This window comes from Hoplias malabaricus, chromosome 10, assembly GCF_029633855.1.
Source record: "Hoplias malabaricus isolate fHopMal1 chromosome 10, fHopMal1.hap1, whole genome shotgun sequence".
Lineage (NCBI taxonomy): Eukaryota > Metazoa > Chordata > Actinopteri > Characiformes > Erythrinidae > Hoplias > Hoplias malabaricus.
In genome coordinates, this window is record NC_089809.1 from 17,838,473 (window position 1) to 17,860,715 (window position 22,243).

Here is a 22,243-nt window from a genome sequence, read left to right on the forward strand (position 1 = left end):
TAATTTGAGCGTTGGATCATTCTCAGTGCTACCATGTCACTGAAATGGTGGTGGTGTGTTAGTGTATTGTGCTGGTATGAGTGGATCAGACATAACAAGACTCCAGGAGTTTTAAACACTTCAGTATCAATGCTCTACTGAGATCAGTCCACCAGAAGAGAATTGTAAGCAGCATTCTATGACCACTGATGAAAAACTAGTGGATTAATAATGAAAATTTGGTAACACTGTAAATTACAGCCCACTAATTACTGGGTAGTTACAGAGTAAATACCTGTAAGGTAAGCTGTAAGATTTTACAGTGTAAAATATCTATGTGATGATGATTACTGTGGTAAATTACATGTTCTAATGAGTACAAAGCAACATGAAACTGTTAGTTGCCTGTAATGAAAGTAGCCAATCATGTCCTTCTCTGTAAGTGCACTGTAAGTAATTTTAAAGGATCTGTAATTACATTCAGAACTCAAAATACTTTGAATTCAAAATGAAAGCTGCATTCCTTATTTATAAAGAATGACAGTAATAGTCACAATGGATGCGGATGTGGATGTAGTTACATGCATTATTTGTAAAATGTCTGTAAGACATTCAGTAATTACTACATATTTTTAATATCATGCCGTTTACTTACTCAGTACTTATTTTATCTTGTACCTTACTTAACAGGTACTTACTCTGTACTTATGGCATGCCTTATTTGTAAAACGTTTGTAAGATACCCAGTAATAACCACATATTTCTAGTATCATGCCCTTTACTTAAGTACTTATTTTATCTTACAGCATAATTGACAGACATTTATCCTGTACTTACCCAGTAAATAGCAGGCTGTAATTTAAAGTGGGGAGGCACGGTGGCGCAGCAGGTAGTGTTGCAGTCACACAGCTCCAGGGTCCTGGAGGTTGTGGGTTCGATTCCCGCTCCGGGTGACTGTCTGTGAGGAGTTGGTGTGTTGTCCGTGTGGGTTTCCTCCAGGTGCTCCGGTTTCCTCCCACAGTCCAAAAACACACGTTGGTAGGTGGATTGGTGTCCGTAGGTGTGAGTGAATGTGCGTGGGTGTGTGTCTGCGTTGCCCTGTGAAGGACTGGCGCCCCCTCCAGGGTGTATTCCTGCCTTGAGCCCAATGATTCCAGGTAGGCTCTGGACCCACCGCGACCCTGAATTGGATAAGCAGTTACAGATAATGAATGAATGAATTAATTAATAATTTAAAGTGTTACCGAACATTTTGCAGCAACAGATGAAATGTCGTGTCTGACTTTAGATCTATAACATGGACCAACAAGGTAGGTGTGTCTAATACAGTGGCCAGTGAGTGAGCACAGTGTTTAAAATCTTCAGGAGCAATGCTGTTTCTGATCCACTCTTACCAGTGCAAAACTCATTAACACACCAGCACCATGTCAACCTCACTGCAGTGCTGAGAATGATCTACCATCCAAATGTTCCCTGCTCTTTGGAGTTATTCTGTGGGTCATATGGACATAAACACTTTTATTTTCTCAGATCTGAAGTGAGAGTCTTGCATGCTTGTGGAAATTCCACTTTGGAAAATCCTGTGTCTTTTCATTTGCATTCCTTTGATGTTCCTTCCTTTTATTTAACTAGACGATGCATAATCCCCTCAGAAATCACTCTAGGATGAACAATTTCATTGATATACTGAATGTTAAATTTTTTGATAATTTTTTTAAGCTTACGGAACAAAACAGACAGTTAAATCAATCAGTCAATCAATCATTCTTATGAAGACCAATATGTAAGATGTAAACTTATGTAAAGATATGTTAAAAGCATCATTATAAATAGTATCACTATTTACCATTATCCTATATTCTTAAGTATTAATATTCCTGAACTTTAAAAGTTAAATAATGTTACATTTTATTTGGCAGAAACATTTCACACATAATAAATCCTCCTTTGACATTGCCTATTATAAATTCTGTTAGTATTTGTAATCTGCCATTGTTTTGATAAATAAAGGATTTATGGAACTCTCTGTTCACATGGTATTATGTTCTGGCAAGATTTACAACATAAGCAAAGTAATCTGCAATACTGTGAACATTTTTCCACAGAGAACACTGCGGTTCTCTCGAGCATCGGAATCTTTAGCGTTCCAGATGAAAGCTTGCACTGGGAAAAGAAACAACAGACTTTTGGCTTTTATTCACTTATTCTGTTTGGTTTATTCTGAAAAGCATGAATGCTGTGCTGAGGCTGTGATATGGAGACTGCAGCTTTTCCACATGTCTCCTGAGGCAGTGTTCAACAGGCAAACAACAAAGCACACAAACAAATGCAGTACAGAGAAGAGGAGAGGAGAGGAGGAAGAGCGGAGAGGTGAGAGAGCGGAGAGGTAAGCAAAGGAGTAAATAAGAGAGGAATGAGGAAATATGAGAGAGAGAAGTGAGGAGACTAGAAAAGAGGAGAGAATGGAGAAAAAGAAGAATGTGTGCCATGTGTACGATAGACTGAGTCCTAACTGCTTTGTAACGTTGCCATCTTGTGGCAAAAACAAAGCAGTGGAAAAGGGCACTGCAAGAGAGAAAAAAACATTCATAATATATAAATACATTCATAACATATAAAACATGGCCCCAGTGAGAGAGCTGTAAATTGAAACAATGGAAAAGATATAAAAACTCTTTCAGGAGGGGACTCCAGAACACAGTATGGCAAAAGATTGTTTGTTGCCAGTCCGTTGTGCTTAAAAAATCTGATGCATTTAAAAATAAAATGGGAAGGATGTAAAAGGAAATGGAAACATCAGGATATATCAAGATATAAAACAATATGCCTTGAAAATAGAATAATGCATAGATGTCAATTTCTGTGAGAGAACTATAAGAAATTTGCTAAATGAGATGGATTTTTTTATGATGAAAATGTTAATGAAAATTCACACCAACACTTAAACAGAAGAAAACATGGTTATAGTGGGCTAAAGGAAAACAGTCATGGAGTAGAGATGTTCGTATGGATATTTAAGATATTTCCCTGTTTTTCCCTTAAAAACATATGAACAGTTGCTTGGTATATTATTTACTTCTAGATCATGTACGCAAACACCAAGACGAATTTCCCATAACACACTTGTCAAGATGTAATCAGTTCTGATTATTGTGCTGTATTTGGCCTTAATTGGATTAAGATTTAGTTGAATTAGCTGTGGTGGGGGACAGAGTGAACTGGAACCAATTGGTATTAGGTGTCATGCCTTTAAAGGAACAAGTTGTATCTTCATGATAGATTTTTTTTTTTTACCAATCAATAAGGTGATCATGACAGAGGCTCTCTGCTTCTCTTAAGGTTTTCTGCTATGCTCTTAAACATCAAGTTTCCTAAATGCTTTTAGGCTTGAATGTACAAGTTATAGCTGTACAAAAATTTATAGCTGTACATTATAGAGAGGTTAAATTAAACTTTATTCACTCTCACATTTCCTTTCCAAAATGTAATCTTGGAATAACCATCAGTTTAAAGTTCTGGTTGTTAATCATGGTCCTTTAGGCCAAAGCCAAAATGTTGAGCCACCTAAACTGGACTTATGCCATCAGATAATTTTCCTTAATAGTACCCTAAATGGGTCCCATGTTTTGACTCACTCCCTGAACCATAAACCTTAGTCACAATACTGTGCCAAGATTGTTATAATCCTACTTTCAATTTCATTATTGCTTCATAATTCTCTGCAACAGGTAACAAATTTGAAAATCAACCTTAACAGTATACTTTATGCAAATGGACAAATTGTAATATTTGCCGCTTCTCAAAGGCATTGCATCTTGTCTGCATCTTGGAAAATAAAGCTAATTTGATGACAATAGAACATTTCCCAGCTTGATGGGTGGAAGGACAGGGTAAATAGAATCCTTAACATACATCTTAACAATGTAAAATGAATGCTTTGAATTCACAGCAGGGCCTGAAATTGTGATTAGACAACTCTTCTTGTGTCACATCTTCTCGTGTGAAAACTGCAGTTACTATAGCATAAGCATCTTTTCAGTGTGTTCTCATAACCCATATTTAACTACAATAGTGACATACTGTATTCCTTGGAATTTGTTATTATTTTTACCCCCTTTTCTCTTATTTTTGACTGGTTTATGGCTTGACTTGTGTTTTGGGGGTCAGATTCATTCATTCATTTATTCATTCATTGTCTGTAACCGCTTGTCCAGTTCAGGGTCGCGGTGGGTCCGGAGCCTACCCAGAATCATTGGGCCCAAGGCAGGAAAACACCCTGGGTGGGGCACCAGTCCTTCACAGGGTGACACACACATTTGCTCACACACTCACACCTATGGACACTTTTGAGTCGCCAAGCCATCTACCAATGTGTGTTTTTTGGACCATGGGAGGAAACTGGAGCATCCAGAGGAAACCTCACAGACAGTCACCTGGAGTGGGACTTGAGCCCACAACCTCCAGGTCCATGGAGCTGTGTGACTGCAACACCACCTACTGCGCCACTGTGCCGCCCTGTAAAAAGCCCTGTTGTGTGTTAAGGGAAACAAACAGTACAATGTCCAGGATTTAATCATCTGCTTAACCTATTAATGCTTGGTTTAAAACTAGCATTAGCTTCTGAATTCAGAACCAGAGCATTATGTAACTAAATATTATTCTTTCATGGCATCACTCTAGACAGTTTTAGGCACCCTTGCTTTTAAAGGTGCATATTTGTTTTCACATGAATAGTACGGACATAAAATGAAAGCAAAAACTACATTTGATCACAAACATTTACCTTTATGATGTACAATTGTGATACAACAAAACTTGGTTATGGGAACTTCTATTTCCAAATTTAAGACGTGTCATAACTGTGTGTTTAGGTGTAACTGACCTTGTTAAAATGAAGCATGGAAAACTGAAATTATGAGATCTGTGAAGCAAATGACTGAATGCATACCTCTGCCAATCAGAAAAGTTAAATTTTTCAAACACCTTTGTTTGATGACTTTGGCCTCCTTTAAAAGCCACTCCCCTAAAAAACACAAAGGGCATGGCTTTATTTGCCCTTACGACAACACCCATCTTCACACGCACACAAAATCAGTCTGATACATACAATGTGAGCAGCGTGCACTCATAATGTAGGCATGGTCATATAGAGATTTACTGATTGCTACCAGGATGTAAATATTATCTTAGATAAATGACAGCATCAGTTTTTAAAACAAATAATTTTGTGTAGGTTGAGTTGTTCTGTTTTTGGTAGACACTTTCCTAAACGCTCAGCAGTGGGGCAGAGACACACATAAAATGGGTCAAACAGGACAGAAACTGGGGACAGACGCCGTGTGGGATTAGCTACTTGGGACATGAGAGGCTGCCACTCCTATGAATAATGTAGGAGCAGCTGCACATACGAGAGCACGCCGAGCGTTCACACAGCACACCGCCTCATTGCACACCTGAAAGCCTCCATTAGGCCTGTGTGGGTCTACACTGCCCCTTTTCTTCACACAAGGTGGTCTCTGTTGGAAACATATCATAAATCAGCAGACCATCTTGCTTCTGACACACCCTAGATACCTTCATTAGGCAAAGATATATTTTATTCCAACTGGAAAGAAAATCTAGTATGGTCTCATTTTCCAGGTCATAAATTATACATAATATTCACTGTATGTGTGTTTGGGGGGTTGTAGACTGTAGAAGTGATCGAGTGATTAATCTTGGTAAAATAGGTGAAGATGTCACTACATGTTATGTTATGAAAAATAATTGTCTGTAAAAATGTCTTGTTTGAAGAGTCTTTTGAACAATTTGACCAGTGTTTTCTTCTGAAAATTATTTGTTGTATAACGTTAAAAGTATAAATCATGATAAAGACCAAACTATAGACATACGTGGTCGACAACAACAATCAACTGAAACAACAAAGAAACACTGACCACATTTGGGGGTGGGGGTGTAATCCTGAGTGTGGACCACACTGGTTATATTAAGCAATCTGACCACTAGAGGAGCCAGCCTGGAGAGAGAGGGAGACACACTGTTATTTATCCAAATACAGAGATGTGTGACTGACTGACCGAAGGAAGCGTGAGCTTCCCAAAGAACATTTCTACGAAGATGTGGTACGTTTGAACCTGAAATGCCTCTTAATCAAAGAGAATTCTCTTTTCTCTAAGACACGATAATCGAGACATGTTGCAGTCAAGTTGTCGGTAAGTATTAGTTTCTCAAACTCTTCCAATTCTATCTCACTGGCGAAGTTAACATTAGCTCGTCATTATTGCTCGCATATTTCTCCATAGCGACCTGCTAGCACAAGCTAACTAGCCGCTTGTTTAATGTAATCTTGTTTAGCTGCGTCAACAGAATTTTTTTCCAGCCGCTGTGTCTTCTAGTTAGCTGTTTTTCGTTACTATATTGCTTCATTCTGTGATAAATGCAAAACTCCACATTTTGCCACGATATTAAAGTTAGCTTTTGATTCGTCTGTTTTTTATTCTCATTTTTCATTCCACCTTAAACAGTGAGCAGCTACACTGTGACGCCGGAGACCTTAGTAGAAAAGTCAGGCTAGAGCTGCTGCACTATTTAAGGTGGAAGGGAAATTCTACAAAGTAGCAAGTTAGACCGTTTCTAAAAATGGATATAGCTACTTTGTCATTAACACACTGCATTTCTCTTAATATTCAAACACATTAACGATAGCCGAATAGTAAGCTGTTTAAGTTTTGTGCGGGTATACTGTGTTGTCTTTTAAGACAGAGGATTAATGATTACCGGTGTTTATTTATCTAGAGAGAAAGATGTCTTCCAAAATGAAAATGCACCTCTCACCAAAAATCCTGAAATCATTATTTATATAACCGATATTGAACAATGACTCATACCATGTAGCTGCATGGCATTGGAAATGTCTTGGAAAGAGAATGACATACATATTGTAAGTGTAATTCATTGCTAAATTGTTAAAGTGATTTATCCTTATTGGTATTGAACTTTTTAAAATAATCTTAATTTTTACATTTTAAAATAATAATAATAATATATTAGCCTTTTGCTAGTAATATGTTATAGGTGTGTCTGTAACCAATTTGAATTCCAATTTTAAAAATATTAAGTGATTCCAAACATTTTATCATTAAATGAATTATTGTACTGCCAGCTCTAAAGGGAACTGGGGGCAATGTGGTTACATCAAGTTAACAATGGAGAGAGGTCAACATTTTGTCTTGTGACATTTCCTGCAGCAGTTTTCATTTTGATATTTGTATGTTTTCTGTTACCTGTGATTGTTTTCACTGTGTAAGGGCCTGCATTCAAGCAGATTTTATTAACAGTCATTATATTTTGATGGTCTACTTTCTATTCTTTGTCGTGGAAATGAGAGCCACACACCTGAGTCTACTTATATTGGCTCTAATTTTAGCCCTGCTTTGGAGCTATAAATATAACCTATGTCAGATAGGGGAAAATAAATAATTTAATTATTGTTGAAGTTGGCAGATAACTTGTGGTTCTGCTCCAATACTGTATTGATTGGTATAACATGATGGGAGAAAATACTGTGTGTTTTCTAAATGTAGGTTTTAGGTTTACAATATCATATATCTGATACTGCCTTCCACAGGGTAACACTGAACAACTTGTCTGAATGTGTTCTTTTGTGTTTTCAACAGTGCAGTGTGATACTGAGACCATGTTTTGTGATAGAGAAAGGCCTGAATGGTCTTTCTAAGACACAGCAGATAACAGCAGAGGTACCTACAAGAATTACAAGTTATAGGAGGAATAACACCCAAACGGATGGCAACACCTTTCGTACCAGTACCTGTCCCCATGGAAAGGGCCCTATCAGGGACTACCAACCCTAGGCGGCCCCAGCGAGCCTCAAGTCTGGGCAGTGCTTCCAGTAGTTCGGAATCTTCCTCCACAAAAGGCCCTGGAGATGAAAGTGGCTCAGGAAGGCGTGGAAATAGCAGTGGAGCCTCCGGTTCAGAAAGAAGCTGCTTCACTCCGCCCTGTCAGAGCCCCATCACTCGAGCCAGGATAAATGGCTTAGATCCCACGGTGGAGTACTCCAGCTGCCCACGTCCAGACACGCCACCACAGACACCTAGCTGGGAAGAGAGACCAATAACCCCAACTGTACTGGGTTACGAGGTCATGGAAGAAAGAGCAAAGTTCACGGTGAGAGAAAATCTCTTGGACTAAGCCTCTTGGAAGTGTGCCAAAAGTGGGAAATTCCATGAATTTGTTCCATTGTTTAATAAAAACATGCAATTAGATCATCTTGTGAAAGCAGTCTAGTCATCTAAAAGTACAGTAGTCACTCCAGCAGGCTCTCACCTAATTGTTGTGCTGATTACCCTATTTCAGCTACAAGACTGCTTAGTCAGTGCTTTCTGTTATAGTGGACAGTCGGTGCAGAATCCTGTTGGCATATGGACAATTGGAGCTTTAATTGCATTCATTTACAACTTACAAATTTTAGAGCCAAACAAAAACAGGTTAGTAAGAGTGAAAACTCAAAATCTTGGGGGCGCCCACTTCCAACCAGGGGGGACATGGTCCCTGCCATGAATTTGAGTCTTAGCTGTGTTTTTTCATTGCATTGATGGAATGTGATATATTTAACTCAAGCAACAGAACGTTTTTGTTATGAATTTTAAAAAGGGGGTCTAATTGGTTTGCTTTCCCTTTACATTAAAATTTTCTGCAGGAAGAAAACCACATAGTGAATGATCTGTATGTTTGCATAAAGGACGTATGCTGCACCAATATTCAGTCTAAATAATATTTCAGGCAGCATGGTTTAAATCATGCATATGCTGAAATTTTTAAAACACAGAAAGTAAATCTGCTCTTTTTTTTTTATATTATATTATTTGAACATGGTTGTCTAGAGATAACGTTGCAAGTTTGCATCATCCCATCTGCGTATCTCTTCTTTCTTTTGATTCATTATTAGTAACATCTCCATAGTGATAAAAGGATCACATGGCTAGAGAGACACTGAGGAAAACTGTTGGAGAATTCAGTGCAGCTGTGTTCTTTCGTTTTCAGAGCACTGTGCTACCACACCTGCAGTGCTACTGTTTGTTCTTATGCCGAGCTTCCTTAGTACACCACCACAATAATTCATAACAGTACTTTATTCAACCTGATTTTAAAGGTTTTTTTTTCTTTTTTCTAAAATTGGTAGAAGTGAAAATAACACACTTATCTCTGGGGGAAAAATGTCACCATTAAACAAAATCTAAAATAAAACCAAATTAAAACGATTAGGTATGAAAAAATAAAAAATTGCCACTAATTTCTTTGGATCTATGTTCATTGAGCAATATATTCAAAAACACCTACCATGCACACAGCCTACACTTGGTGTCTTAACCTACTGCTACAAATTTTATGACAATTAGGCATACCAGTATATGAATGTCTGTATTATGTGAAAATTAATGAAAATATATATCAGGACCATGTGAATGGTCCTGGTATATAAGTTGTACATATTTTCACTCTAAATTTGCAATGTATACAATGCGACATAAATGTTCACATGATGGTTTTTGGATCAGATCTTATTATTTTGTAAATCAGTACCCTAGAACCCAATTTGGCAGGTAGTAGGTAGTTGTTGTTTTTTTAACTAAAATTTGAATGTATTTTTAAACTTTGTCTTTATGGCAGAGATTAATGTTATAGTCTCCTGGATAATGCATTTGTTTGAGCTTTGGATCCATGTCTCTTTTCGTGTCCTACCTTCTAAATATCCATCTTGGTGACAGCATTCTGCCTCAGGATTGACACTTAAAATAGCCTCTGGAATAACAGACTAGTGCAGCGTTAAATGAAGGACTTGTCAGCTTTTGTAGTGTGCTGTGTTTGAATACGTGTCTGTGGTGAGATACATATAGGGGCTGAAGGTTGGGATCATTTGAGCTTTGGGATTGCTCCCGATGCTGCATGTTTGGAATAGTAACTTCCTGGAATATTTTGTACAGATGCTGGTTAGGGCTAATTTTGTTCTAGTTTTGGCCTTACTTTGTATAAATGTTTCATTTGTTAAAAGGTATAAAAGACCTAGACAAAGAATTATGTCTTTTTTAAAACATGCCATATTAGCCTGAAGAATAACAATACCACTTATACCATAACATAATGCTATGAAGGAAAATATTTATTGTACTGGAACAGGGCTGGACAATAATTCAATATGAATAAATATCACAATGTAAAATGTTTCAATAACAATGATACGATTTTTAAGCACAATTTCAATATACAGTATTTACTGCATCTGTCACAGACTGTTGTCAGCTCAGCACACAATTTTAAATTTAGTTTAAAAACATTAAGAAATTTTGGTTGCTATAAATTTTGGTTGTGATATAAATTTAGGCCATATCGTCCAGCCCTAAACTGGAAACTTAAAGAAAAGGTACCTGAACTCGATTAAGCACCCGTGGCACAAAAATGCAAACAAATAAAAGTGTTAAGGTAGCATACATCGAACATCTGCACAAGTAACAAAAGAGGAAAAGAAAATGGTGTAGTCTAAGGTTGTGTTGTAATAATTATTTCCTCTTTTTGTAACAGGTGTATAAGATTCTGGTGAGGAAATCTCACGAGGAGAGCTGGGTGGTGTTCCGGCGCTACACAGATTTCTCAAGACTAAATGACAAGGTCAGTGTTTGTGAGATCTTCAAGGATTTGTCTTATATTCAAAGGCACTGCACCATTTAGGTCTTAACTATTTTGTCCCATATTTTTGCTTTGATTCAAGGGCAAAAATTGCAGTTTAGCAAGTTCTAGAGTGGTGCACATCTAGAGGAAATTAACTATTTAACTCTCAGCAGGAAACAAAGCTATACGATGCCAGCTCTGTGTGGGAGGGGAAAAAGTGGGAAAATGTGTAATTTTGCCACTTACATATTTTCATGTACCTTCCAATGTAACATTCATTTTCTGTTTGTTTGTGTTTGTACTCTGCATATGCTTAATTTCCACACATTCTCATTGTGTGTTGTGAGGCTGTGTGATTTATTCTTTTATTTAAATGTTTTTTGTTTGTGCATTTTTAATTTACTTACTCTTTATAAGCAGAGGATAGAAATAGCTTTTACTAGCCATTGGACTGCTGCGGCTCTTGGCCCATGGGAACTAATTACGCCAGTGAACCTGCTATATACCAGCTGTGCATCTAAATATATTTTCTTTTACTTTGAGATCTTAATTTTAGCTGTTCATTGTGCCTACTCTAAACCTTATAATTACCAGCTATTTGCCACATGTTGCTGTGCAGTTTTTTAACCACAACCTAATCCATCCAATAAAATGAAACCACAGGATGACATGATGCTGTAGAAATAGGCTGTTATTTGAGTGGTTGACCATCCTGTGTTTGACATTGCCATTGCCATTGTGGGGGCATGTTAGTGAATGTAGTCCAGTTATAAAATATATATAAGGCACAGAATAATTAATGAGGTTAAAAATAGTACAACAAATAAACTATCTGCCTAACAGTTTTCCTGTGATTTAAAAAAAAGACAGAAAATATGACCTCAATATGACATATAATATTTAATTAGTTTTCAGTTAATTCAGTAATTTAAAAAAATGTGTACTAAAATTGGTGGAAACCAAAAATAGCATATTTACGTATGTTAACTTATTTTTGCACAGAAAAGTAATGAAAACGTTCCATTCCATCCAGGGATTTTAAACCTTTTCACTAAACTGTATCTGTGTCAAATTCTTACTTATATTTTCACCAAATTGTTTTTCACTAAAAGGGGACATTTTTAGCAATGAGAAATTGTGTGCATTGTTTCATTTCTCTATTGCTGATGTATTAAGATTCAGTAATTAATCCAAAGCAAAGTGTGCCTAATGTGATCATTGGAATCCCCAGCATAGACGTAGACAGCCTAGTTTCAATGTGCAGACTGGGCTGTTTTGTACAAATTTGGCACAGTGGTGCATCCTCTAGTTTTGGAGGCTGGCCGGTTGTCTGGGTACAGTGTGGAAGTGATTAGACCAAAACCTTGTTTCCACTTACACAAAGCCTTACTGTTCCTTAATAAACCTGCAGCCAGTGCCAGCCAAATGACCTGACCTCTGTCTGCACACCAGCAGAGAGCTGTGAAATCCTGCTTTTCACTTTGATCCCCAACTCTAGGGTAGTCCCTAGGAGCAAGGGGTAACATTTAAAGAATTATGATGGAGTTGCACTTTTCAGGAAATGACAAAGAGCAGCCATTTTTGTACAGGCTGATAAAAAGGGAAGGTATGAATTTGGGTGATTTGTGTCGTTTGTCCTGAGGGTTTGGGTATTTTCTGCTTCTCCCTTAGTGTATAGGGAGTCAGAATACACCCTGTGTGAATGGGGTGAACACTGGTGTAATTACAGCCTGTTTTAACACACCCTGTCCAGCTGGTTTTTCTACCAGCTTGCTTAATGTACTCTTTAGCTCACACTCCAGGGTTGGGCTATAAAAGACAATATTTGAAGTGAAGCCAGATGTACGGTACTGTGCAAAAGTTTTAGGCACCAGAGATTGAGATTTAAAAAGCTATTTATCCGAGCAGTTAATATTTGTTTGCTAAAAAACAAACAAACAAACAAACAAACAATGAAAATGGCCAAACATTAGAATAAAACCAAATAACATTATTCCAGTAAGTGTGATATTGTGTGTGTGAATGTGTTGGTTTAACTTTTTCCAAATCTTTCCTGGTGGCACTCCATATTATTTGAGGTTATTATACAATACCTAAATTTACCGGTTAATTAATGATGATTTTATTTATATAATGATGGTTCTTATATAACTTTATACAAGCACAACACTTATTGAGAATGCATTAGTATTAGTATAATAGTATACTAGTATATATTAGTATATAATTATCTTGGGTGCCCAAGATTTCTGCACAGAACTGTTTGGTCCTTTTTAAGCAAGATCCTAAACACTTCTACTACTGAATGATTCACATCTTACTCTCTCTAATTCCACTAAGCAATAGACAGGTGCAGAGTTTATCCAGCTTCACCTGGCACCTGAGAAGTAAAATGCTGATCCTGCATAAGTTACCTTTCAACTGTAGTAATAAACTACAATCTGAATACTGTTTTTAATACAGATTGCATACAATACTTTTACTATAAAGATCAGAACAGTATCATGCATGTACAAGTTAAGCATTGTGTATTTACTGTTGAAATTATGATGTTGTGAATATACTCAAAAGTGATAAGTGATATCATTTAATGTTTGTCAGTGTAATGTTTGTGTGTTCTTTTTTTTTTTTTTTATATCCCCCTCCAGTTGAAAGAGATGTTTCCAGGGTTTCGGCTCTCTCTGCCACCTAAGCGCTGGTTTAAGGATAACTATGACTTAGACTTTCTGGAGGACAGACAGTTGGGCCTGCAGGCCTTTCTACAAAATCTAGTTGCTCACAAAGACATCGCCAACTGGTGAGCAGATGGTCCTCCCTCCCCAAAGCTCTTGTCTGACCTTAGTTTGTTCTGCCAGCCACCCAAACTGTGCTCCCCTTTCAAAAAAACAAACAAGTTATTTGGTACATGACAATGTCAACATAACAAATGTTTTGGGGTTTAATATTTCTGTATGCTTCATATGGTTTTGAAGTTTAAAATGTATGGAAGATTGCTTTCTTTAGTTAAGGTTAAAATTGGCAGTTTTTTTCAATATGCCCTTTCGTGCAATAAAAACATACACGTGCGCGAAGGCTAACAGGAACAAAACATTGTGGTCAAAATTTGTGTAAACCTTTTAGCGGAGTACCTGTATTTGGAACCTTGCACCAATTTTGAATTAACAGAGTTAAAACATCCAGTGCCATTGTACTTGTAGATGTATATTGTTATTGTAATTTGGTATTTTATTAACATCACCTAACACTTCTCAGCAATGCTAAAAATATGGCACATTATAAATAGGTCACATGCACACACAAGCACACTGCTATCTCATTGTCCTCAGGTCGGTTAGGGTTCTGCTCTCAATGAATTGTTCAAGAACCTTCTGGACATTCAGCTACTGTACTCTAGCCTGCCCCTCTGGCAGCCTTCCTCACTAATACACAATAACTCCAGTAGAGAGTGTTAAATTGATGTAATTCACAAAGTTATGGCTGGCTGGTGCACAGGTCTTGGCAGTATTCATCCCAAGCTTTATGAGCAGGAAGTCTGTACCTGACATTAGAAAATTTGTATCCTCTTTTATATGCACAAAATGGTCAGGTTATTTAATACTCATCTCCATGCACACTTCCCTTATTCTGTTACTGTGTGTTTTACCCACCACTTCATGTCTTCACACATCTGGGGTGTTTATAGTATAATGGTGGGTGATACCTTGTTTGCAGTAGTATATCTGAACTAGTGTCACACAAAATATTAAATATTTACAAATATATACTATATTTTAGGAATGTTAATTACAGAAATGTAGTTGGCAGCAATGTCACTGAATGTGTTACAATGTATTAAAACAATGAGTTAAATTTTATAAATTAAACAAATAAATAGATTATGTAAATCTGCATTTAGCTTAATTAAAATTGACGTTATTAAATAAGGATCACTTTTGTGTAAATTCTAAAGAAGCACTATATAACCCAATCAGGTTTATGCAGCATTCTTTGGAAGTTGAGCAGTGTTGAAATATCTTAAGATAATTACCTTCAGTAAGTGTTATTTGGAAAATCGTGAAATTTCCCAGCATTCAGTTTGGGTATGTGTATGATTGCAGTGTTCCTGTGCGAGAGTTCCTTTGTCTGGATGACCCACCAGGTCCTTTCGACAGTCTTGAGGAGAGTCGGGTAAGATATGAAACCACCCAGTTTAGACAGAGCAACGCTGGACACGTGCTTACACAGAAATTGTTCTGACGCTGAAGTATTTTCCCACAGTTTTCAGCATGTCTTTCAGCATGCGTTATTTTGCCAAGGTGCCAAAGCAAGGACAGCCAGAGAGTTGAGCATTAGATAACAGTCTCATTAGCATGGCTGGCTTTCAACGGCCTGTCCAAGGCTTTAAAGCCTCTAGATTGGCAGCGCTGATAGACCGAGGCAGTACTGAACCATATAGTAAAACTTATTTTTCTTTTTCTCAGTCAATCTCTATAAATCTATCATTTGCTCTTTCTCCGTTTCTGTCTTCATTTTACTTTCTCACTTCAAGGCATTCTGTGAAACTCTGGAGGAGAGTAACTATCGGCTGCAGAAGGAGTTGCTGGAGAAACAGAGAGAAATCAGCACCTTAAAGAAGATACTGGAAGAGAAGGAGCTTTTCATACACCTACTCCAGAAAAGGATCAAGTAAGGACATAAACATTAAAGACATTAAAAACATAAACTTAAAGACATCTAAGTAAATTTGCATTAATTCTGCTATATAACAATGACAAACAAACATGTCAGGACATTTACCCTGACAATCACCAGTAGCAGTAATATGGCACTTATTTTACTGGCCAAAGTGACACCTTTGTACTCTGAGCTGACAAATTTATGTGGAAAAACATTTAAATTCTCTTTCTCACTCTCTCACTCACTCTTTATTTCTCTCTCATACCCCAATCACACCTATACTTTGTGCTTATGACTTATGATAAGCTTCCCAGCTGTGAATGGTGTCTCCTTGAGGATATGATTAGTGCAATTATCTCCAGTTATGATGTGTTTATTAAAAAAAAACCTCTATTATTTTTCTTAATATTTATCTTTATGGATATTACATGTTTCTGTCTATATGTATTAAGTAACTTTAGCTATTTATTACATGTTCATGTATTTCTGTTTGTCAGGTCCCTATTGTTTTGCTTACATATATATTTTGGTATGTGTTTGCTTTTAGTGGTGAGTCTCTGACACCAGAGAGTCCCTGTGGTCTGTCTGCTCAAGGCAGTGAGAGCAGTGTGGATGCAGATGGAGAGGTGGAGTCCTCTACGGCTGAAGCTGATCAGGACATGCCAGAGGAAAACAGGTATGGCTCAATTCCACTCACACACACACACTCAGGAACATTTAATCCATTCTTGGAGCTACTGATTTTTCCACATATTCATTCTCTTTCTTCATCCTTCAACACTCTGTTCCTCCATTTGTGCTTCCCTTGGATGCTAAACATTTTCAGCAGCACCTGGCATCATGCCTGTTTCCCAGGCAGCTTTGTTCCCACAGTAGCCTACACACACTTGATCCCCATTGATCATTTGGCTCAATTAAGATGTGCCCAGAGTTTGACTGGCCTCAGAACCCTTTACCCTCAGCTTTCTAGCATTTCTTTTGTATGGCTGGGTCTCTTCTGAGCAATACAAATTACCTTAAAAGCTTTACAGAATTTAACCTACTCCACACTTACACACACGTATGCGCGCACGCACACACTGCAGTCTCTTAACTCAATTTAACTAATGGCTGTGGGTTTATGCCTTTGGAGAGGTATCGCACTCATGGTATTAAGTGAAGCAGGTTCTGCATGAAAAAATATGAACTTGACTGTGCCAACTTTATATTCAACGTTCATATATCACATTTGGGTGGGGAAAAAAAACATCTGGCAGTGTTCTGCTCTTGAGAAAAGGAAATCCAATCATAATGATCCATAGGATCTATTTATATAGGACCATTCACTATGGAGCTCTATAGATTGCTAGATTGTTCTGTGGCTGATTTGATGGTGCATGGAAATTTTTCTGTGCACATACTGTTGAGAAATGCACTTGATATTGAGTTAGCTTCAATTTCTAAGCAACTACATTCTCCCTGCAATCTAGACAGCCTTGCCTTTTGGTGGTGGGGGCGGGTGAACTGCAGTGAGGTTTTTCTTCTGTGAGCAAATCAAACATCCAGTAGCAGGATGAGTCAGAGGTTCTGCTGATAGTCACATCATCTTCCTCTTTATTGGAATACAGCCAGTTAAATTTACACCAGTTTATCCTGGTATTGTTCAAGATCCATACATGCAGTGTCATTAATCATTTCAGCTGAAAGTAAGTTTAATATTAAGTTGAAATATCCCACACTGTAATCTTTGACCCACTTCAATCTTTCTGTTTTTGCTTTCCTTCAGCCAGGCAGAGCCACTTTGACTTATAAAGCCGTAGTGTGATTAACTGACTTCATTCAACATATTTTGAACTGCATCTGTAACATCTTACTTTCTCAGACAGTTGTGTGAATAAATAGTGCCTGATAATACATACCCAGAGACCTATCATTTTTGCAGTTGCACACTTAAAGACTTGCCCCCAGTAGTCGTAGTCAGATTTGATTACCATTTCTCCCCTTTGCACCACTTTTTTTTTCCTCTCACAAACTTCCCTGCAATTTATATCTAAGCTCTTAAAACGTTTTCATTTAGAAAGAAGCATTGTAATATAATTTTTCATGGTGACAATAAATATTTTCATGGCATGCAATATTCATATGGAGAAACTCACTAAAAACGGAATGATTTCTCACAAACCATTTGGAAAACTACTTTTTTTTTAACCATGTGTCTGCTCTGTTTCTCCCCTGTCTTCTTTATTAGGTTTCCATTAGTAAATAAAGAAACACCTCTTCATAAATTGTTAATTTTTTTCAAGACTCATGACTTTAGTGGACAATCATCCATCCATCCATTATCTGTAACCGCTTATCCAATTTAGGGTCGCGGGGGGTCCAGAGCCTACCTGGAATCATCGGGCGCAAGGCAGGAATACACCCTGGAGGGGACGCCAGTCCTTCACAGGGCAACACAGACACACACACATTCACTCACACCTACGGACACTTTCGAGTAGCCAATCCACCTGCAACGTGTGTTTTTGGACTGTGGGAGGAAACCGGAGCACCCGGAGGAAAACACACCAATCACAGACAGTCACCCGGAGCAGGATTCGAACCCACAACCTCCAGGCCCCTGGAGCTGTGTGACTGCGACACTACCTGCTGCACCACCGTGCCGCCCTAGTGGACAATCAACTTAAGTCAAATAAACCCTTTAAAAAAATGACCTAGACACCCCATAAAACCATAGATATTATCCCATAACTTTGCTAATGTAGGAAATCTTTCTATGTTTGCTGTTTTTTTAATACCATCATACATTGTAATTGATATTAAAGAAAACACAAAACTATGTTGACATTGATGCTGATGGCTGAATTTCTTGACAAGACAATTAATATTTTTAAAATAAAGCTTTAAAATATATATATTAAATTCATGTTCTGTAACAGCTTTATCCTGTTCAGGGATGCATACATACAATTATTTTAATATTTCATATATTTAATCTTTTTTTTTTTATCTTTAAGTGATTTTGGGTTGCACAGCTCCAGGGACCTGGAGGTTGTGGGTTTGAGTCCCGATCCGGGTGACTGTCTGTGAGGAGTTTGGTGTGTTCTCCCCGTGTCCACGTGGGTTTCCTCCGGGTGCTCCGGTTTCTTCCCACAGTCCAAAAACATAAGTTGGTAGGTGAATTGGCGACTCAAAAGTGTCCGTATCTTTGAGTGTGTGTCGCCCTGTGAAGGACTAGTGCCCCCTCCAGGGTGTGTCCTGCCTTGCGCCCAATGATTCCAGGTAGACTCCGCACCCACCGCGACCCTTAATTGGATAAGCGGTTACATGAATGAATGATTTTGAGTTTTTATTGGTTTTAAATATTTTTTGCTGACCAACCTAACCAGACGATACTATAATTTTAGTTTAATTTATATATTTTTTAATTATTTTATTATTATTATTATTATTATTAACAAAGTGGATCGTGAAGTCAAAAGGGATGCCATAAGTTGATATGTCTGTGGTTATGATCTAAAAGTGTCTTATTCACAATGTTTCTTTTCTTTAGTGCTTCATGAGTATATATGCAGAGACCTTTCTAACCCAGGGTTTGTTAGGATTGTGATGTCTTGTCTTGTGTTATGCAGAGTCCACTCCAGAGTTAGCAGTATATAGACTGTTCCTGTACAATGATTTATTCTCTCTCTTTGATCTTTCAGCAGTTGTGAGAAGCAGGCATCACGGAGTTCCTCCTCATGCTGGTGTGGGCCAGCCATTAGCCGCTCTCCTCCAGTCATCCAGGTCACTCAGCTGGAAAAGTGAACTACAGCCAGAACTACACTCTCTCTTTCTCTTCATCTTTCTCTCTCTCTCTTCATTTCCTGCACTCTATAATCTATGCTAAGACAAGATGCTTCTTCATTGTTGAAAACTCTCTGACAGACAGGATTTTTCTGTCATTGGTCAGCATCAGGAACGATATCACAGGAACAGACTGGTGTTCTCATCTTATAAGGTTCATCGAAGGAAAACAATGATATGTATGAAGAGTGGCATCTCTACAGACAAACTTCCAAATGTGCTCCACTTGTTTGGTGTCAGATATATGCTTAAAGGCCTTCTACGCATTGACTGGAGGAATAAGGTGTATTAGATTTAAAAGCTGCATCGACTGAGGACTGTACAATCTACCTTACAGTGGACATCCAGCCAAAGTGGGCTTCTCAACCAAAATACATGTACGGAGACAAACCTTTAAGCTTCTTAAACCAGAAATATCTATCATTTCAATGGTGTGACAATCCAGATATGGGGAGAATGCCTTGACTCTCTTTCACTTCTCTCCAATGTTTAAAACACAATGAAAGAGTAGTGCCCCCTTGTGGCTAATGTATCTACTGCAGTCATCAACTCAGGAAGGACAATGACAAAGACTGAGGTTTTCCCCTGTGCTGCTGTCATATTATCAGGGCTGTGATCTGTCGGAATATCTCTGGTTTAAAATTTCTCTCCATGAATTTTGCCTTTGGTGTCATCATGTTGCTTCGCACTGCCATTGCTTCATTAACAGAAGGAGGGCAAGTAGTATGTGTATAGTAATGGAAATATGATAGGGTTGGATAAGCCTGGACTATGTATTTGTATTTTTTTCTCTCACTTTTTTTCCCTCTCTTTAACTCACTGTGATTAATTTAAGACATGCAATGCTTGTGCTGCAATTATTTTGAAGGTCTAAATACTAAGTGAACTTAATGACTATGCCTACAGTGTAGGGCTTCTGTGGAAATGAATTTATGTAAACAGAGTGAAATTAACACCTTTGTTGATATCAGGAAATGCGATATACAGTACCTGTGGATCACCTATTAATATTCACTAGAAATTATTTAGTCTCCATTATGTGATATTTCATTCTTAACATTTCATCTCTATTTACTCACAGTATGTATTCCATATGGTCTGTGTTGTCAGACACAAACCCTTTTGTTTTTGGTCAAATCTGCAATACTAGTCTCCTGTTTTAAGACTCATTTTAAAGGTTAGACAGAATTATCCAAATTATTTTCTCTCAACCACCTGGGAATGATCTTTAATGCATTTGGGGGAAAACTATCTACGTCTGTAATTCAAATGTGAGTCAGTAGGCAAAGCATATTGGTATCATCTAAACATGTATGTTGTGGCACATATCTCATCCAGCATTGTGACTAGATACTAGAAGAAATGCATTTATGTTGGCCTATCTATTGTCGACCCACACAGGTGATGTCTGTGCAACTATTGCAAGGTTGGACAAGCTTTAAAATGTTGTTGCTCCAGAGATGGACTATGTTGTCTTAGAAAATATAAATTTGAAAATGGTTGGGGGAAAAAAAAGCAATGACAAATTTACCAGCGTACTAATGTTAGCTCACTTATACAGCAATCAAAAAACCCTCAACTGTTCTGTTTGACATTTCACTTAATAAATAATCTTTTAATGCAATTGGAGAAAAGAAACCTTTACATGCCACAGTATCCCATTAGGTTGAATAGGAGTTTTGTAGTAGTTCTGTAAAGCTTGTCCTGCTTTTGCAAACTAACACCCTATTTGTGAATCATGCAGATTTAGGTCAATTGAGTTAGACGATGCAATGTGCACCACTCATTGTGAAGTTATAATGAGAGCGAGGTATCCTCAAAGCATGTGATGCCTTTTTGTGATGGCATAATGATATATTGAATGATTGTGATGTCACGATAGGAGTAAGAGGAGACATAAAAGCCATGCTTAAAAAATTGTTCACATTATTGGGATCACTGAAAGCTTGCACTTGCAGTGTGTGTGTGTAGTGTGTACACTAATTTTAGATTGTCACTCTCAACGCAAATCTTGGCACTGTCCAAGACAAACTGCTGAGTCAATTTGTAAATGGCTGCAGCAGGTCACATGTTGCACTTTAATGTCCTGGGGGATTGTGGTGTATAATGCTTCTAGGTCAGCAGGTGAATCTTCCTAATGATTGAATTCTACTTATAGCTTCAAAGGAAGCGCAGTGCCTTTTCCCTGCTGTTCATTTATGCGTCCCTGCGTATGTAAATTCAATGCGCACATGTAGGTTCTTCCCAAATCAACCTCAGCGTCCCTGCTAACATAGTGCCTTGCATCTCTTTCCCTCATTGCAATTTTTTCTTTGTGTCTGACAGAATGAATTGTTGTTGTGATTTGATTTCTGTTTCAGAAGTCCTCACGCCACCTGTAACGTGGCTGCTTAGGTGATAGCAGCTTGAAATGTTTTAAATAATCATTATCAATGTTAAGTCTGTGTTTACTCTGTCCACTGCTGACAAACAGGATTTTTTGCCAGTTATTGTGATCTGTGTAGAATTTTATTAATTCAATATTTAACTGAACTGCACATGTAACACTTGACACGTTGTTAACAATGACAGTAAATGAAAGTTTGTGTGATGTTTCCTGATGATAAGGTTAAAGAGGAGTTCATGTGTTAGGGACAAGAATGTACCTTTCAGAATCTCATGACAATTCTTGTGCCACTTCTCAGTAGACGTATTTCAAAAGTTATATCATCTTTCAGTTTGTATTATTTTCTCTTTTGTCTTGAATTAAAGCCATAGTCGAACAGTCCAAGTTGTTTTGTTTGTTTTTTTTTTATCTTTCCTTAGTCCTTATTATTCCTTTTTTTCACACTAATATTAGATTAGATAGATTGGGCTCTATCTTTTCAGATCATTAGACTTATGCAATTGTGTTTTGGTCACATAATAGATTATGTTTTGAGGGATAATAAATTTTCTTTGGAGGAATTTTCACTTTGTTGTAATGTGGTGTTTTGTCTCGCTAGCAGTGCACTCGGAACCGTTCAACTTTTTCTTTGCAAAATATATTATACTGGCGCTAGAGGGCAGTAGTTGTTTTCCTTTTAACCCGTACATGAGGCACATATACGGTAGTAAC

General features: G+C 37.6%; 1 protein-coding gene across 3 annotated transcripts; it reads left to right on the forward strand.

Annotated features, from left to right (window-relative positions):
* The first annotated feature begins 6,000 nt into the window (after positions 1 to 6,000).
* Positions 6,001 to 21,972, forward strand: snx16 (sorting nexin 16). Of its 3 annotated transcripts, none has more exons than XM_066683919.1 (8): positions 6,001 to 6,191; positions 7,656 to 8,166; positions 10,579 to 10,665; positions 13,314 to 13,462; positions 14,763 to 14,832; positions 15,194 to 15,330; positions 15,869 to 15,997; positions 19,008 to 21,972. In XM_066683919.1, the coding sequence occupies exons 2-8, from the start codon at positions 7,783 to 7,785 to the stop codon at positions 19,105 to 19,107; spliced, it is 1,056 nt and encodes a 351-aa protein (XP_066540016.1). In that variant the 5' UTR covers positions 6,001 to 6,191; positions 7,656 to 7,782; the 3' UTR covers positions 19,108 to 21,972. The 3 variants fall into 3 exon arrangements, with proteins under 3 accessions (XP_066540016.1, XP_066540014.1, XP_066540015.1); XM_066683917.1 differs by having other exon boundaries at positions 19,005 to 21,971; XM_066683918.1 differs by having other exon boundaries at positions 6,001 to 6,101; positions 19,005 to 21,971.
* The last annotated feature ends 271 nt before the right edge of the window (positions 21,973 to 22,243 follow it).

Bases quoted from the DNA above. Each gene is read 5' to 3' on its own strand.
- snx16 (XM_066683917.1), top strand. From the start codon at position 7,783: ATGGCAACACCTTTCGTACCAGTACCTGTCCCCATGGAAAGGGCCCTA. The intron at 15,331-15,868 runs GTAAGGACATAA...GTTTGCTTTTAG, and splicing joins CTACTCCAGAAAAGGATCAA to TGGTGAGTCTCTGACACCAG. The intron at 15,998-19,004 runs GTATGGCTCAAT...TTGATCTTTCAG, and splicing joins GACATGCCAGAGGAAAACAG to CAGTTGTGAGAAGCAGGCAT.